The sequence below is a fragment of the Musa acuminata genome, chromosome BXJ2-9 (genome assembly GCF_036884655.1).
Source record: "Musa acuminata AAA Group cultivar baxijiao chromosome BXJ2-9, Cavendish_Baxijiao_AAA, whole genome shotgun sequence".
Classification (NCBI taxonomy): Eukaryota; Viridiplantae; Streptophyta; class Magnoliopsida; order Zingiberales; family Musaceae; genus Musa; species Musa acuminata.
In genome coordinates, this window is record NC_088346.1 from 3,419,326 (window position 1) to 3,436,614 (window position 17,289).

General features: G+C 39.3%; 2 protein-coding genes across 4 annotated transcripts; one reads left to right on the forward strand and one right to left on the reverse strand.

Annotated features, from left to right (window-relative positions):
* Window positions 1–10: 10 nt before the first annotated feature.
* Window positions 11–4,084, forward strand: LOC135622557 (exosome complex component RRP41 homolog). The gene is made up of 11 exons (XM_065124503.1): window positions 11–168; window positions 255–301; window positions 417–477; window positions 782–820; window positions 913–980; window positions 1,438–1,516; window positions 1,595–1,631; window positions 1,774–1,890; window positions 1,987–2,072; window positions 3,351–3,440; window positions 3,688–4,084. The coding sequence occupies exons 1-11, from the start codon at window positions 112–114 to the stop codon at window positions 3,733–3,735; spliced, it is 729 nt and encodes a 242-aa protein (XP_064980575.1). The 5' UTR covers window positions 11–111; the 3' UTR covers window positions 3,736–4,084.
* A 1,212-nt stretch (window positions 4,085–5,296) lies between these two features.
* LOC135622558 (G-box-binding factor 3-like) lies at window positions 5,297–13,831 on the reverse strand. 3 transcript variants are annotated; one of them, XM_065124505.1, is made up of 15 exons: window positions 13,677–13,831; window positions 13,478–13,577; window positions 12,859–13,312; window positions 11,222–11,298; window positions 10,686–10,736; window positions 10,530–10,607; window positions 8,455–8,535; window positions 8,188–8,253; window positions 7,875–8,023; window positions 7,684–7,741; window positions 7,535–7,583; window positions 6,994–7,256; window positions 6,501–6,578; window positions 6,274–6,399; window positions 5,297–5,863 (listed from the first exon to the last, which is right to left on the reverse strand). In XM_065124505.1, exons 4-15 carry the CDS (start codon window positions 11,279–11,281, stop codon window positions 5,648–5,650), a joined length of 1,275 nt encoding a protein of 424 aa, XP_064980577.1. In that variant the 5' UTR covers window positions 11,282–11,298; window positions 12,859–13,312; window positions 13,478–13,577; window positions 13,677–13,831; the 3' UTR covers window positions 5,297–5,647. The 3 variants fall into 3 exon arrangements, with proteins under 3 accessions (XP_064980577.1, XP_064980576.1, XP_064980578.1); XM_065124504.1 differs by lacking the exon at window positions 12,859–13,312; XM_065124506.1 differs by lacking the exons at window positions 12,859–13,312; window positions 13,478–13,577 and having other exon boundaries at window positions 13,677–13,813.
* Between the last annotated feature and the right edge of the window lie 3,458 nt (window positions 13,832–17,289).

Here is a 17,289-nt window from a genome sequence, read left to right on the forward strand (position 1 = left end):
GAGTAAATATCGCACACCCGTTTTGCAAGCGTTGTCGTCGAATCAGAACCCTAAACCCTAGCGTCTTCCGTCTCGCGCTCCGGCCCCTGCGAGTTCACGGCGACGCGGACGATGGAGTACGTTGATTCCCTCACCGGGTTCAGATTAGACGGGCGTCGTCCCAATGACGTACGAACCTTCGATCTTCTTCTTCTGTTATTGATTGTTTCCGTTCGATTCGATCTCGACTCCAAGATGGCTTCTTACTGTTGCAGATGAGGCAGATTCGTGGGGAGATTGGTGTTGTTGCGAAGGCCGATGGGTACGACTGCCCTTTCTCTTCAGTTTTCTCTTTTCATGCTCTTGTCGTTGAGAGTTTATCCGAGAAATGACGTATGAATCGTTGACGAGTTTAAATATTGTTTTCCGAGACGCAGTTCTGCGCTTTTCGAGATGGGAAACACCAAGGTCATTGCTGCTGTATATGGACCAAGGGAGGTTGGAATACTTTTGTTCCTTATTCGTACCTATCTCATTCACTCTTCATACCATGGACTTCAAATTGTTGTTTTGGAATATTAGTCTTGCTTCTTGACTTGTTCGTCTTGCTTACTGGTCGTTCTTCGTTATTTTCTTTTCTATCCACGTTGTTAATTATTCCAGTGACATTTTAGCTTTTAGACTGCGAGGATGCATTTTCAATTCTTGTAACAGAAATATATGAATTTTACGTTTCAAGAGCTGCAATATTCCATATCAAATTCTGAACAATAAGTTTTCTGTGGTCTGTACTCTGTTTTAGGTCCAAAACAGAAGCCAGCAGGTTAATAACCAGGCACTGGTTAGTTTAAGTTTATGACCTTGTCTGATTGTCTCATGTGTGGTGTTGGTTTGAGGTTCTTGCATCTCATTCTTTCCGGTGAATATCTGCAGGTGCGCTGTGAGTATAGCATGGCTAATTTTAGCACTGGGGATCGTGCAAGGAGGCCGAAGGGTGACAGGTACCTTGGCCTTTAGATCAATTATAGTGCACTTCTCTTTCCTATCTGAAAGTTACAGTTATCTGCATGGTTGCAAGAGAGATGTGTGACTTTAGTATTACTACCAGAAACTGCAAATCAATTTGTTGACCAACATAAAATGCAAAATTTTCCAGTTTTCTTAAGTATTATATAGGAACCCCAATTTTAGTCCCTTCATTCTCCATTTTCCTCTTTTTGAACTCTCTGAATTGTTGATAAAATCTAGCCTAGTGGTAAGTGTTAGTTTCTTCATAATTTTCATATTGTTTGATACATGTTATTGTGGCTACAATGCTAGTTAGTAAACTTGAACATATTGTTAGCTTCATCGTTTGTTTGATACATATTTTTTGTGGCTATAATGCTAGTTAGAATACTTGAGCATGTTGTTAGCTTCATCGTTATCCAAACATTTCACCTTTGTTAATCATGACAGGCGGTCTACAGAAATATCTTTGGTTATCCGTCAAACAATGGAAGCATGCATACTAACACATTTAATGCCACGTTCGCAGGTCATTTTCATGGAATACATTTTATGTATCTCTTTTTTAATATCTTTATTTAGCATTTCATTAAATCATTTCTTGCAGATTGACATTTTTGTTCAAGTTCTACAAGCTGATGGTGGTAGGATCCTTTTTCCTGAAATTTATTGGATTTTAAATACATAATTATTTATTTATTTAGCTTCATCATTTACTATCATCCTTTTGGGAATTTGGCTATCAGCTACATCTCTCAGGTTATCTACATTCTATCTTTTCTTTAGGAACTAGATCAGCTTGCATCAATGCTGCAACCTTGGCACTGGCTGATGCCGGTATTCCTATGTGTGATATTGTCACATCCTGTAGTGCTGGATATCTTTCCTCCACACCTTTGCTTGGTAGGACTCTCCTTAGCTTTAAATTGCTACACTTTTCCAAATGAATCATAATGTCCTTGGTCAAAAAATTGAAATTGTTGTTTGGCTTGTGGACAGATCTAAACTATATTGAAGATAGTGCTGGAGGTCCAGATGTTACTGTGGGAATTCTAGCAAAGATGGATAAAGTGACTCTTCTTCAGGTGTCCAAGTTAATTTTTCTGAATGCAAAATGCTGCACATCTAGTTCTATGATATTGTGGTTTCTTCAGCTCAAGTTTCTTGTATGTAAAATAAAATTGATTTCTTTAAATTTGCAACAGGTTATAAATAAAGCTAGTGTGTTATTTGACTGATTTTGTTCATTAAGACATGGTTTTGCAAAAAGATATCTTTTTATTGGCCAAAGACAACTGCAGTCTATATTGCAAACCTTCATAGAAGAATAATAAAGTGCATCTTGATGTTGTTTTTGAGTATATCTAAATTTTATGTGACCTTAAGATGGGACTATAATGCAATTAAAGTTTTCATTCAACTTTATCTTTTAGGTGAAGTGGATATTCTAATGCATTTCAATTTATCATGCGACCATTTTGGCATTTGTTGTTTTTGTTGGAAATGATTATAATTATATTGAGAAATCATTTTTTCTAAAGTCAAGATAATGGAGGCTTTCCAGATGATACAGGTTATATTTTTCTTTTCAGCTTTGCCACCTGTATTTAGAGTCTACTGGCATGAGAAACTCTGATTTGTCAGTGACAGTAGTTTTGTGCCTGCAAAACAAAGATATGCATGCCCATATTGGACTTCTTTCACATGTTTCTCCGTTAAGCTTAGTTATTTTACTTTTCTACCTTGAATTCTTGGAAGTATAGAAAATTTTGATTTTTTTTTATTTGTAACAGATGAATAGGAAAACACGTATCTGTTTATATTTTGTCCATTAAGCTTTCTAGCACTTCTGTATTTGTGGTCGACTTTACAGCTAACCTTTTTTTTGTTTGTTCGAGCATCCTGGGGTTGTTATAGGATTTACATTTCTTAATAAAGAATACTACTAAGCAGAGACATTTTTCATAATTTACATGTCACAGTGTTGTGAATGAATAAAAGCATGATGAGTCCCTTCTTCTATTCTTGTCTTTCTAAACATGGCAACACCCTGTTAAACCATCACCCCTAGTGATATGCTACAACTCATGCACCAGGTTCCTACTTCCTGCCACTAGTTTTGGTTAAGAATGTGGAATGTACATTCATTGAGTTTCTTGCTGGTATATGGATGTTTGACTAGGTGTTGAGTGTGAGAAATCGTGACACAACTAATAGTCATGACATTCTGGTGTTGAATGTCTCTTTTGTGTATCCATATTCATATTCAGACTTTTATGCAGGAGCACAGTGTTTTGCAAATTTGTACCCATATTTTCTTCAGTTTATACATTTGACTAATTGTCATGCTGGTTAAATTTCAGATGGATGCCAAACTACCAATGGATATATTTGAAAATGTTATGCAACTTGCAATTGAAGGATGCAAGGCTATTGCTCAGTACATACGAGGCGTAAGAGATTTTGCAATTTCTCTCATGCATCCAGTCTTACCATGAATTTACTTATGATTACCAACTCAATATTCATACATTTTCACTTTTAGTTTATCATGCTATGCAAGCTTCTTAGAGTAAATTTGTGTCTTAAATGACCTTGCTGCTAAGTTCTCCCTATACCGTGCTTATGTAAAATGTTTGTTGGTGGTTAGTCCTTTTCCCTTTCATTATATACTTACCGTGTTGGCTACTCCTGTACCAGGTTTTATTAGAGAATACAAAGCAGCTGGAGTGTCGCAGGGGTGTTTGAGAGGCTACTAAAAACTGTTTCTAAAGGCTATTACTTCTGGAATATAAGCCTTGGAATTACTCCATCAACTCAAGTGTGATTAGGAACTTGACCTGCAGCGACACCACATTACCTAGGAGGACACTTCTTCCTTTCCTTTAGACAGGCACTAAGATCAAGCTGTTTGTCCTGCACAGATGGTGGCACAAGAGGGAGCATGTGTGGTTTGTATGACTTGGAGTTTTGGGTTAATTGTCTCATAAAACAAATGTTTTGTGATATAGCTCTTTAGACTTGCTCATCATTATTCTGTCATGTGATTTGCCACCAAAAAAAAGTAGAAGAATGCCATGGAAGCCATCATAAGTTATTTGTTGATCGTTTTATTGTTTTTTGAGTTGAAGCTAGCAAATTCATTGACACTTATTATGCAAAATTGAGCCATTATTTACATAAATATGTGGTGTCCATTTAGTGCTTGAATAAGAGTAGGAGACTTATTGTATGCTTTGGAGTAACCTGCAACAACCTAGGTTGTATGTTTCGGAGGACTTGTGCAGTTGGCGGTATGTCAACTGCATCCTCTTGAGATCACATCTAGGTTGGCGGAAGAGACGGTGGGCAACTGCCTCATCTTCCGATGATGTAAAACTATTGAACTTGGATATGATTTTTTTGTTGAAATGAAATGATCTTATTTTTTCGGATCATTACATATAATCATAATCAAGGCTCGTAATTTCAGTTCGTATCGAGGTACGTTCAAAAATGATAAAAATAACTCAAAAATATTTTTTTTAAAAAAAAATTAGATTATGATTTTTAAGATAAAAATAAATATAAATTTGGTATAATTTTAACGATAATAATATAAATTAGGAAAGAATAGTGATATTTTTTCATGTTTTGAGGAGTAGCTTTATGGTATATTTCAGAGTAGCTTTCGTTAATATTGAATTATCTATAAAGAAATGATTTGAATTATTAGATTGTGATCTGTTTCAAATCATTCATGTTAGAGTTCCATCATCTGAATCTTGAATGACATGTGTAGGATATTGTTTGTCGATCCATGCAACATCGTCAAATTATGTAGATGACAAATTATGTAGATGAGACCATCGACTCCCCGACGTCATTACTAGTGTAATTCACATCGTTGCTGTCTCTAGATTGAGCAAATTGTTAAATATGATTGAAAATATGTTTCATCGTTTGACTCGATTCTTTCCAACGGTGCAACTGATACTGCCTTCTCCTTTATTTTTGCACATGGACGGACAACTATCACGATCGAGTATTTTTGGTTTCTCAAACAGTACAGGTCGATATGATGAACCTTGGTCATACTATCTTTGATCATATCACTTTGTAAAATAACAAAGAAGAAACAAAATAACAACTTTGTTTGTAAATTATCTCTTTGGTCATTACCTCCCATGTTGAAGATAAACTTTCAAATGTGATCCAGGTACAATGTGACATTACAACATGAAAAAGACATACTGATATGTTAGAGCACCTCTACACCACAACAAAAGTAAATAATACCAAGTTCCTCACTTAAGAAACAAAGTGAGTGTAGTCCAGACAAAGACATGCTCATAAGCAAGAAAAGCAAGTACAGTTGTTTCTTTGTTTATGATCTCCAACAACATGGGTTTCTAAAACTTTCCAACGCCATGAATGGATCATAAAAGTTAGCAGAGCAGCCTGAACAACCTAGACACAAGATTATACAGTACAAGTCGTCATACTTTTTCGTCATCGATCACAAAGCACCATGCCAGCAAAACTCCTGGCCTTCAATCGGTCATGTCTACCAAGTCGATAAGCCTCTTACATACTACCTAAGCCAATCGAGCCTAGTATAAGGTTAGCAGTACTTCTGTGCTGAAAATTTTTCCAAAATTAGAGATTAGTATGATGAAGATCAGCTTGCGGCCACGGCATCTCTTCGGGGACTGTTGTTCAGGAGTTGGTGAAGCTTCCCACTCGACTGATCGCTACTGTCACCATCTTGCTGGGTCATTCTACTGATCGAGCTTTGGTTTTCTATCATTGATAAGAAGTTCTCAGCAACCGCAGGCCGGATTCTAACACCCATTGTGTTGCCAACATGGTCCGACTGCACATTATTCAGTTCCTCCTGTACAACAAAGAAAGGCAACGTCATTGTTATTCTTGCCATGCCAGTCACAAATTAATTTTACATATATTATAATTAAAAAAAATGTGTTCTCCACAGTTGTTGGGTCAGGCATTGATGGGCTTCATATGTATATATCCCGATATCAGACTTTCTATCAAGCCTGAACCTGAAACTGTCAAACTCAGCTCCAAATCAGGGTCGTACTAAAGATTTGGTCAAGGTCATAGACAGGATACCACCTAGTTTTTCGTTGTTGGCTACATAGAGTAACCTAAAAAGATTAACTACATCATGCTAGTCATCTTTGTTGTGACACCTGATGGTAGGTAACTGCCCATTATATAAAGAACAGCTAACAGTAAGCCTAGAGCAATCAAATTTAGAATTCTTAGCAGATGAGACAGTACCATTAGAGCAGAATTTTCCAATCTCAGTTTATCCGAATTCTTCATTAGGCAATTAATTTCAGATCTGAGACTCGTATTTTCAGCACTGAGAGTCTCAACTTTCGCAGAAAGTTCCTCAGTTTCAGCCTGGAATGCAGATATTGGAACTTATAATGAGGTTAAGAAAAGAAAACAGAATCAAGAAGACAGATAAAGGCAGCATCCTCAACTCTGGATAATGCCAGTACCTGTTTCCTTAACCTTGATCTTCTAGCAGATTCTCTGTTGGATTGTTTCCTCCTTTCCTTTTTTAGTTCTCTTTCATCCTGTAAAAAAAAGGCACATCTAAAAGTTAATAAACCAAAATGCCATGTAATAAAACCACATCCACTTTGGTATGTCTATCAATGAATCGGTGACTATCCCATGCCATTCGTAAGTCCATAACCAACATAAGATTATATTGGCAATTCATACATACTAATATATGCCACAAGGAGTCATGATGAAAATGCTATTACTGTGAGTAAACCACTAAAGTTAAAAACAATAAGATTATTGTCTTCAAGAGATATTGAAATTACAGCAGCTAATTAAATGTTAAATGAGAAACATGATGAAAAAGCAGGAAAGTACCATGGTTAAAAGACCTTCACATTTAAAAGGAAAAAAAAAGGAATTCTAATATCAATACAGAAAAATAAAACCTAATAACTTGTAAGACTTGCAGGGTGAACATGCCTGCATTCGAAGTTCAGGAGTTACACCGTTGTGACTGGGAAAAACAGCACCAGTTGCCACAGGGACAGGTAGGCCGATAGCTTTCATTTTGCTGGCATTGGAAACTCTAATATCCATCCCTGCTGCTGGGACAGATGAAGGAATGCTTCCTACTGGTTTTGCTGTGATAGCAGCTGCTCCGGTAACACCTGCAGCTGGTTTTGAGGATGTAGCTGTTTCCTCAGTGTGACCAGGATTAACCTGTTCGCTATTTGTGGCATTGTCTGTAATGAACCAAGAAAGTTCCTTTTAGACATGATCTATGTGTATTTTCAAGAGAAATTGGGATAATATCTTTCAAGTCAAACATTCAATTGATCAAAGAAAACAAAAGTAGTTTTATGGTGACCAATCATCAATAGCTAACTCATGAAAAGCATGTGTTGTTTCCAATATTTTATTTGAAAGGGATTAATCAAAACGAGATACGAGTGTTAGTGTCTGAAGCAAACTCATTTAATTTTAATGGATCATGTTTTTAGCATTCCAAGTGTGGACGTACCTGAGGATGGTACATCTTCAGATCTTCGCTTTCTTTGGTCTTTAATTCCCTAAAAAGGTAAACCACCAATTTAAACTAGCAGAAGAATATCCAAGAACATATCCCTAAACTATTTGAAGAAGAGAAATAGGAAGAGCTAAGAATATTACCCCTTCTGCATTATCTCCATCACTTCCATAACTTGAGCCTTCTGTGCTATTATACTCACTGGACAAGTAGCATATGATAGAAAGCATTCATCAAGATCAAAATGCCATCCCGAAGGGCATATCAACAACTTCAAGAAACAATAACAAAAATCTGCAAATAATTTTAGAACTGGGTGAGCATCTGTAACAACCTGTTCCCATCAGCCTGATCTCTGTTCTCAGTGCTGCCATTGCCCCCAGACAATGCAAGGCCATCAAGCCCTTTTAGCTTTTTCACCAGACGTCTATCTTTATTCCTTGGTGACTTGGCAGGCATTTCTACACTCAATGGAGTTGCCATCTGCAACAGAAGTGGTAGTAAGATCAAAAAGTGGCCTCAAAGAGTATCTGATAAGTGAATCAGAACAACGAGAGTATGCAAAGAATCGAGGTTTTTGTTGGCGTTGATGTAACTCAGATATAAAGAATACATTAAATCAGATTCATCGGGTCAATGTAACCCACCACTACTGCTTCACTTGCTGCAGGAGATGGAGATGGAGCAATCCCTTGACAATGTGTATGAGAACTCTGCATATAGTAAATCAATAAGCTCATTTAACATACTTCAAATACAGCATACTCAGATCCTGCATCTTTTGTGACTTATATGATATACATCCTGAACTAAAAATAATTTAAGGCAAAATTTTATGAATCAGTAGAATTCATTCACTAAAACCGAGTTTGTCAATATACTTTGAACACATACGACAGTATCTTTTGACTTACAAGGGGTACTGAGGCATGAGAATAAACTCCTCCAAGCGGATAGATTGCAGTGTATGGTGACCCAAAAGGTGGAATCAGAGGCTGCAGCAAATGAAGAATATATCAATTCCACATTACCAAAGCTTGGTCTGGTGCAATACACAAAGGTTCCACACAAAACAGGATCCATGGAGGGTCAGAATTTTTCCTGAACATAGAGAGGTTATTTACATGATCAAACCCTTGACACTTGGTTACAATATACCCATAATGTACTTCCTATACTTATATGGTTATACCGACTGCATGGCATAATTTATGTGGTTTACATTTACCAGAGCTGAAATGATTCTGGCCTATTGCAGTTATATGTGTTGGACTAATTGACCCTTCATTACTAGATTTTTAATTTGTGGAAATTAACTTTTCTCTACGTGATACCGACGTACTTGTCGATGAGCCAATCATAAACGTCAAATTTTTTTAAGGTGTTTGTTCGCTTAGATCCTCATGTAACATGTTGCAGCAAAGGCTTCGAATGACATTACAAAACTATCTTGTAATACAGATACATTTACACGAACAACTTCAAGTATGTCTAGATCTGTCTCCATCTTACAGTAACACCACCTGATATCAAATGACATCCTCCTCCAGAGACCTAAATGGTTCCCCCAACTAACCACTGCTATTTGCATCAGCCAAACAATACCAGGACTATGTTCCCTGTGTAGAGTGTTAGCTTTTATAGTGCAAGGTGAATCGCGAATCCTGACCATTATTACTTGTGGACATCATAGATCATCCTATAGCCAGATATTGTCACCTTTAATCAGTATTTCATTCCTCCTAGTACCATTCCTCATCAAGAATTCACTTTGTGATGCATTGCTCATCTCTCTCACACTTGAGCTGAAAGGGATCAACCTATGACCTAATCAAGTTCAACACTTGATTTACTTAGCCTGCCTCAGATCAATGCTGGTTGGCATGCCTAGTAATCTGCAAAACTCCAAAGGTGCCCTCAGTTTCTCTGTTTGTTTTTATCTTCTTTATGTTACTTAGATGTGTAAATTGTAAAAAGTGCATACTCCTTCCAAACAATTTTGGTGAATGAAACTTGTAAGTAGCTCATGTTCCAAGATTTCGTACAATCATATGCAAACTTTCACTGTAATCAAGTGAAAAATCAAGTCACAATCCATTGTCCACTTTAGGACCTTGCCAAGGCCCATATATACACTACAGTCCATTCCAAGCACAGTGTCTGGGATGATGGTTCCACATTCTACTTGACCACCCTACACCCTGTCTATTGGGCCACTAATCCATAACTAAGACCCCAGATTAGCTCTAATATTTTTTTTATTTTCATAACTCGAGTTTAAAACTGCATGCACTTTGTCCCATAAAAAAGTATTCAGAAATTGTTCATTACAGATAGGCAATGAATCACAAAACTTAGTAGGTAGTCCACATACAATGTAAAACAATTCAATCAAATGATCAAAAACTTTGTTCATGATTAGCCTCAGTTGCAATGTATATGGTCTCATTTTATGCATGTTCCCCTCTAGATCAGAAGATGTGAAGGAATCTTTATGTAGAATATAAGGTGGGAAGATGCATGACCCCATCCCATTTTTCTCCCCCAGATTATATATATCAAACCTTCTCATTACATTAAAAAATGGCCTAAATGATTAGTGAAGTAACAAAATTTTTGAATTCAAGTAACCATTTCCTCGTCTACAAATGGTTCGAGTAAGTTGCCATAAAACTGGTGATCCCAAGATCTCCAAAAGGAAATTAGCAAAAACCAACTATTGATAGGGTAGAGCACCTAAAGTCTTGTTGGTACATCTGGAGGATAAAATATTCTTCTGACTATCAAATTGAAGGACTTAAAGAAAAGCCATACAATGTATTTCTTGAAATGACAAAAAAAAAAAAGGAGGAAACAGGGATGCCAAGTGTAATAGCAAGCAACTGAAATAATGATATTATCCTAGTAGAAGATGTGATAGATTTCATTGCACCAGATCTTTCCTTGGCTAATTGGCCACAATGATAGAAATAACAAAAAGTTTGAATACCTGTGGGCCCCACATGTATGGATGAGGTACATGGCCAGACAAATATGTAGGTGGTATCATTCCATGACCATAATATGCCTAAACAAATCAAAAATTGTTATAAGTTTTATGGTAGGACATGAAAGAAAACAAACATAAGAATCTAGTTGTACTAACCTGCATGGTTGCCCAGTCAGCATATGGAGGATTTGCAGGTGTCTCCCGTGACTTCAACAAAATAACACTAATAAATAAGAAGCCACAGAAAAACAAAAAAAAAAACAAAGAAACCATAGTTGTTTTCATGTTTATTGCAACAGCCATGGAAAAATCATTTTCCTTAAGGGTAGGCTGCAACTGAATCATCAAATTGCAATGAAGCTAAGACGACACCCTATGTTCTATATCCTTTCTGGTGTAAACTCATGAAGATTTTCAGTGTATATCTAAGGAATCACCATAATGATGCTTGTATTAACTTAAAGTAAGATATGTGTGCAACTTAATATTTTATTTTGAATACAATGGACATTTTTGTTGCAGTAATGCTTAAAAGCAGCAAACTGCACGTCAAGAAGATATGCAGGATAGGATGCATATGAAAATCAAAACATGTTCAGTCTGTGACTCTCAGAACTGATAAGTACTATAGCCACCATGCTCAAACAACATACAACGAGTGTAAATTCAATTATTTTGACATTTGTGCTCACCTGCACAGGAGAAGATGCTTTGTTAGACTTTGGGGGAGTTGCAGCTTCATTACTTGCCATGATAATCAGTCACACACCTAAACAAAGTGTGTCAGAAGAATCATTCTTTGAAGAAAATTGATGTCTTATTTAATCATCTCACTTATTAATAACTCTTTAAACCAGAAACTTGTAAATTTCAACATGGGAATTACACAACTGACATGTTCAATAGCAAATATTGTAGCACCTGACGTGTCTGCTTATGATGGCAATTAAATTTCCAACCACATATATTTAACAGATATACAAAAATTAACATGAGTACTCATAGGATTTAACTCAACCAAGAATAGCTAGTTAATTTTACACACACACACACACACACACATATATATATATATATACACACATATATATATATATACACACATATATATATATATACACACATATATATATATACACACACATATATATATATATATATATATATATATGACGATTTGGGAATGGTCATCTTCCTCCTAATACATGGCACAAGGTTGGAATTTGAATCACACCTAAAGACATTGTCACCTTTCTCAAATATCAACAGAGTCATAATGGAAACCCCTGATATCATTGTATAATGAGTGGGAGCATTAAAAACTATAATTCAGAAGAATGGTTCATAATCAAGAGGGAAATATTCATGTTGGTAAGTATAAAGTTTGTGGTTGCCTTCAAATTTTCAGAAAGTAGAGTTCATATCAAATAAATAAAAGCTTGACCCAGTGAGAATAACAGAACTACTACCGTACTTTACATGGGTACCAGGAAACTGTTATGAGTATGATACGAGTTCAAAGCAGCCCAAACCAACAATTTACTTTGCATATATAACCCAATTTGAGAGTAAAATGACAACAGCAAAGGCAACAATGAAAGTGCCAAACAATAACTGCCATCAATAAACATGAATAGAGCAAACAAAATTTATATCAAAGGCTTTCGAGGATGAGGAACCATCGTGGCTGCTAAAACCAAGTTGTCTTTTTCAAAACTGAAAAAAACACTTTCAACATTCTTATTCATGTTGTAAACCATTATCCTTTAAACAAACTTCCACTGATCGAAGAAACTTATCATATCTTGATTCTTCCCACCTCTAGTCAGTACAACAATACTCCCCAGCATATATATGCACTATCAAATATCAAAAGATGCAGTTGATTTCTCATGAGGCATGCAGCATATATAGCCAAAATATCATGCCCATTAAAACAGGAAGCTTTAGATGTTCTGATGACCAGTTGCATCAGGGACTGCCCCAGCTACTAGCTATTAGATTCATCCAGAAAAAATATTACAGACTTTATAATTAAAAGAAATATAACACCTTATAAACTAACCAATTTCCTCAACAAACAGTTTTTTCCAATTGTTTTCATCGAACTTCTTGTCACATCAATTTCCAAACACAAGCGTTAATAATCCGTTTTCTCTCCATAAAAAGAACGAGGATAAAGGGAAAGAAAAAAAACACTTCTAAGCAATTAATTTGATGATGGACCAAAGTAAACTATGATCTATCACCAGATGTTTCATGGGCGCTAGGTTTAGAAAATAATCGAAGGTCAAGAGCGTCTTTTCGTCGGAAAGAAGTATGGACCGACCTGTAAAGTGGGAAGGGTCCGAATCTTGGACGGTCGCTGATCACTTCCGATACCAAAAAGACAGATGTACCCAACGAAAGAAGAGAAAAAACGAGCTTTTGATTAATGGGGGCACATAGAGAGGAAAAAGGAAAATAGCACCCTATCGATCTGCAACTCGGAGCGAGTCTCTTGACCCTGCTCTGTCGCTGGAACGAGGATCGTACGTCATACTGTCCTCCAACTGAAGAACCCGTGATTCCCGTAATGTCCGCTCTCTTCTTCCCCATCTAACCACATCTTTTTCTCGCCGCTCTTGATTTCCTCGCTTTCTAGCCTCCCTCTCGAAGAAAGAAAGAAAGAAAGAAAGAGTATCCTCATATTTTCCATCGAAATATAATCTTTCTACCAGATCGCGAGAAGATATAAAATCAGACGTCCCTCCGGCAAACAGAAGGTGGAATCCAACGTTTTCCTGTAATATCTCATAAAAATACGATAGGAAATGATAAATTCCGCTCACAAAACGATAAAAAAGGCAACCAATTGCAAGCGACGACGCGACGACGCCGTAGCAAGCGACGACGTTCAAGGCATTCCATAGAAAAATTGGATGAAATAAGCCATCGATCGCGCGTACCTCGAATTTTCGGCCACCGGAGGCTTTCCCAAAACCCTGAAGCCAACAAGTCGCCGCGTTTTCGCCTCCGGAAGCCAAAAAGAAAAGAGAAAAAGAGGAGCTAAAAAAAAAGGTCGGTGAGCTCCATGAAAGTCAGCGGCAGGTAAAAGGGTCTCAAAAGCGGAAAACGCCCTCTCGAGGAGTAAAAAAGCAACCGAACCTTAATGCCGTTCGTGCTCCATTAGGCCGTAAAGGAAGAGCAAAAGAGCTTCCTCTGTGGAGAATACTGGAGAGCCGAGCAAGGGAGGAGACGAGACAGAGAGGTGGAAGGCCGCGAAGGCAAAGGGGAAAGGAACCCCGCGCCAAGCCATTTGCCACCTCACGATACACGTGTCGAATCGGGATGAACGATATGGTCGAGCGCGATCCGCAGTCCTACACGGACGGGCACAGCCGATGCCATCAGGAAAACCACCCGCACACGGCGTTTGGTGGGTCCCTGACACGGCTCCGATTCCCCGGCCGTGGGTTTTGGCGTCCGCGTTGGAATCGCACGGCTTACGCGGAGGCAATGGTGGTCGTTGAGTTGGCCGTCGGTGCCGGTGGGCCCCGCGAGCACATACGAGCCCCGACGGGACGCCCTCGAACCCCACCCCGGACTCACCCACCCACGGCCTCCTCCGCGGACCCCACAAAGTAGCCGGTGAGTGGGGCTACTTTTTGTTGCGCCACGTTTCCTGGTGCGTGCATCGAGGCCATAAACCCGTATCTTATTCTACGTTGGACCACAGCCACCGGACACGCGTCGATATCATGAGCAGTCTACGCGACGTCCGAGAGCCAGGTTGCCTCGCGATCACGATGCCGCTGATATGGCGGCCCGGTCCGCTTCGTTGATTCAGACCAAACCCACATGACGCGTCGTCGGGCACCCACGTCATCGCCCTTGGCAGTTGAGGTCCGTCGCGGGGCGACTTGCGGGTGGGTTTGGTTGGTATGGGGGAATGAATTGGGTTGGAGACGGGCCTCGCGCCCGGAATAAAGAAAAAGCTACAATGTAGATATGATTATTTAAATGCCCCTCATTTATTTCGGTAATCACAAGAAATCTAAGCCGTCGTGGGGAAGTGGGCCACGATGACCTGTTCACGAACGGGTTAGGTGGCGTACCGGCGAACAACGTGATCCGTGTGGGACCCGATGGTGAGGTCAGCCGCTGCCTCTCGGGTGACTCACGCGGGTAACCGAATCGAGAGCTCCTTTTCCCTCCTGAATCCAGAGAAAAGCGCGGGACCCACGGCTCGATGCCGCGCAGCCACTGAAGACCTAGATCAACGGTCGCGACGGCTAACAGAGCGCTGCGCGCAACGGCCGCGATGCCGAACACGCGGCCGGCGCTCTGACGGGGAGCCACGTCGGGCCCACCACCACGACGAGGACAAGCTCCCGTCGTCCTTTCCCAGCACAGTGAAGGACGTGGATCACCGCCCCGTTCACGTGGGGGCAGCGACATGGCGTACTCCCGTTGGCCCGCCTCGTCGCCATGGATCTCGAAGCGTGGTGCGCCGTGACGTCACCATCTCGTAGGCCCCGGTAGGTGACCGAAACGCCAGCCGTCGGATGAGGCGGGACGGAGCAATCCGACGGATGGTTGTGACCAGACGTGCCGGTGGGCCCCGCGACGGTCCATGAGCCGACTCCCGTCCCTCGTCCACGAATTATTATGTTGCCGGAAGAGATCTGGGCGTAGGCCGGGCTGTTTGGCGACCGACGGCGACGAGGGAAATGTTCGTGATGAGAGCGGTAGGTCCCCGTGGCCGGTGGGGTCTCGCTGAGGAGTGTTTAGCGGACGTTGGGTCACGGAGATGTTTCCTGTCGGGGGACAGGCAGAGGATCGGCGGGGACACGGGCAGGAGCCCGACAAGGTGACGTGGTCGCCGGGGAAGGGCATGTGAAGTGTGGGCGGTGGAGCGGGGCCCGCAGATACGTGAACGTCAAGCGAAAGGCGGCAGATGGAGCGAAGCTGTCAAAGTGGCACGAAAAGTAATACGACGAGAGGAGCCGCACAATGAGTAAAAGGAGCAGATTTTTACGTATAAATATAATAATTATTGTTGGCAACAAAATTGATTTTTTTTTTTCTTTTAGATTCTTTGAGATATGAGATTAAATGAATAAAATACGTAACCTTCCAAGAAATCATGAAATCATTCACGAATTGGGTACATAAATTTAACTAATGATGCAGAATTTGTAGTATATTTTGAATAGGAACATCCTCTTCTCGAACTGTAGCTTTCTCACTGTTCGCTGACATCGCCAACCCAACTGCCCCAGCGAGACGAAGCTATCGTCGGTACACGCACACCACATTTACATGGATTCACCAAACTCCTTATGGCAAAATGGATTCTTCCTGCGTTGACTGGTTGATAGTGTGGACAACCAAAGTGTGCTATCAAAGCACAAAGCCATCGCCAAGGTGGAGCTCATAATCTTATCGATCTAACCTATGCTACTGGAAGATGTTAGTCATCGTTCTTTTGTTGTTTATTGCATGTCTACTTCACGCTACAACTGCTCCAAATCAAGATAACATGAGTCATCAAAGTAGGGAACGCCCACTCACACAACAAAGAATGTCGAAAGATCCTCTTATGATTCTTTTTCCATCCTACTAACTTTCTCCTTTCATGAGGAGACTCTTGAAAATTAACTTTCCTCTGATGAATGATTCTTTTCTTTTTCTTCTACCTTTTGGGTTTACACAACTTGATGATAGAATATCTTATTACCTCATGTGTCGTTAAGGTTATACAGGTAAGAAATAAATAAACTTGGATCGATAATATATATTTAGGGGGCGATCCATGTATTATATACATTATGTATGTATAAGGCTTACATGGATAGATCAATATTTGATTGTTAGTTGAAATATAATTAAAATTGATGATCACTAAAAACTCATTTATAGAGGATACAAAGGTAGTGTAAAAGCCTATTGATATTCGAGTTCTAAGGTTGATCTAATCTTATCGGTCATCATTAAAAAAATATTCATTTATAGTGATAAGGCTAAGAATTATTTTGGATAAATTATTTAAAGAATAATCAATGTTATTCATTTCACAACTAATTTAAATTGAGACTCTAACAATCTTTATGAATCTTTAGGTAAATGTTTCGTAGTTATTTTTATTTTTGTATTTACGGCTCCTTACGATAGAGAATAATCTAATAGTCAATCTCATCCTATCAGTTGGGCATCATAGAGGCTTCAACGTGGAAGACGAAGGCCAAGTCACCCCCCACGAGATAATGACATGGAAGCCATTTGAGTTGGCCTTCTCGGCCTCCGTGGATAACAGTTTACGGACAGTCATTTGAGCTTATCTCCCCTCGGTTGATTTCTATGGACAATAATTCATAAAAGATCGTTTAGGTTTATTGCCTCCATGAACAAACCACCAAAGAAAAAGGTGTTACGATCATTTCATGGTTGCTGTCCTCGGGGACAAAACGCTAATGAAAAAATATTACGATCAGATATGTATAAAAGTCGACCCTGACGTCAACCCAAGGGTCGAATCTATTGACAGCTAACCCCTTATACCATATTTCATCACAAAACTAACTTGAGTATTGGAGAGATTGGATTGAGAAACGTCATTCGATATTGACCTTTGTGTAGAAACCCATCGAGTAGCCGAACCCCACTTCAATTTAGTCTCAAGAACACCTCAGATACACAAATTCCAATCGAAAATCTTCTCGGATCCATCACAACCACATTGGTCCCTCATCAATCAACTCTTAAAATAGTCGTTTCA

What these genes read in the sequence shown, in the direction of transcription:
- LOC135622558 (XM_065124504.1), bottom strand. Translation starts at nt 11,281, where the DNA reads ATGGCAAGTAATGAAGCTGCAACTCCCCCAAAGTCTAACAAAGCATCT. An exon ending in AAGCATCTTCTCCTGTGCAG is followed by an intron (nt 10,737 to 11,221) that starts GTGAGCACAAAT and finishes ATTTTGTTGAAG; the next exon opens with TCACGGGAGACACCTGCAAA. An exon ending in CTCATGCCTCAGTACCCCTT is followed by an intron (nt 8,254 to 8,454) that starts GTAAGTCAAAAG and finishes TACTATATGCAG; the next exon opens with AGTTCTCATACACATTGTCA.
- LOC135622557 (XM_065124503.1), top strand. Translation starts at nt 112, where the DNA reads ATGGAGTACGTTGATTCCCTCACCGGGTTCAGATTAGACGGGCGTCGT. An exon ending in GTTGTTGCGAAGGCCGATGG is followed by an intron (nt 302 to 416) that starts GTACGACTGCCC and finishes TCCGAGACGCAG; the next exon opens with TTCTGCGCTTTTCGAGATGG. An exon ending in TTGCTCAGTACATACGAGGC is followed by an intron (nt 3,441 to 3,687) that starts GTAAGAGATTTT and finishes CTCCTGTACCAG; the next exon opens with GTTTTATTAGAGAATACAAA.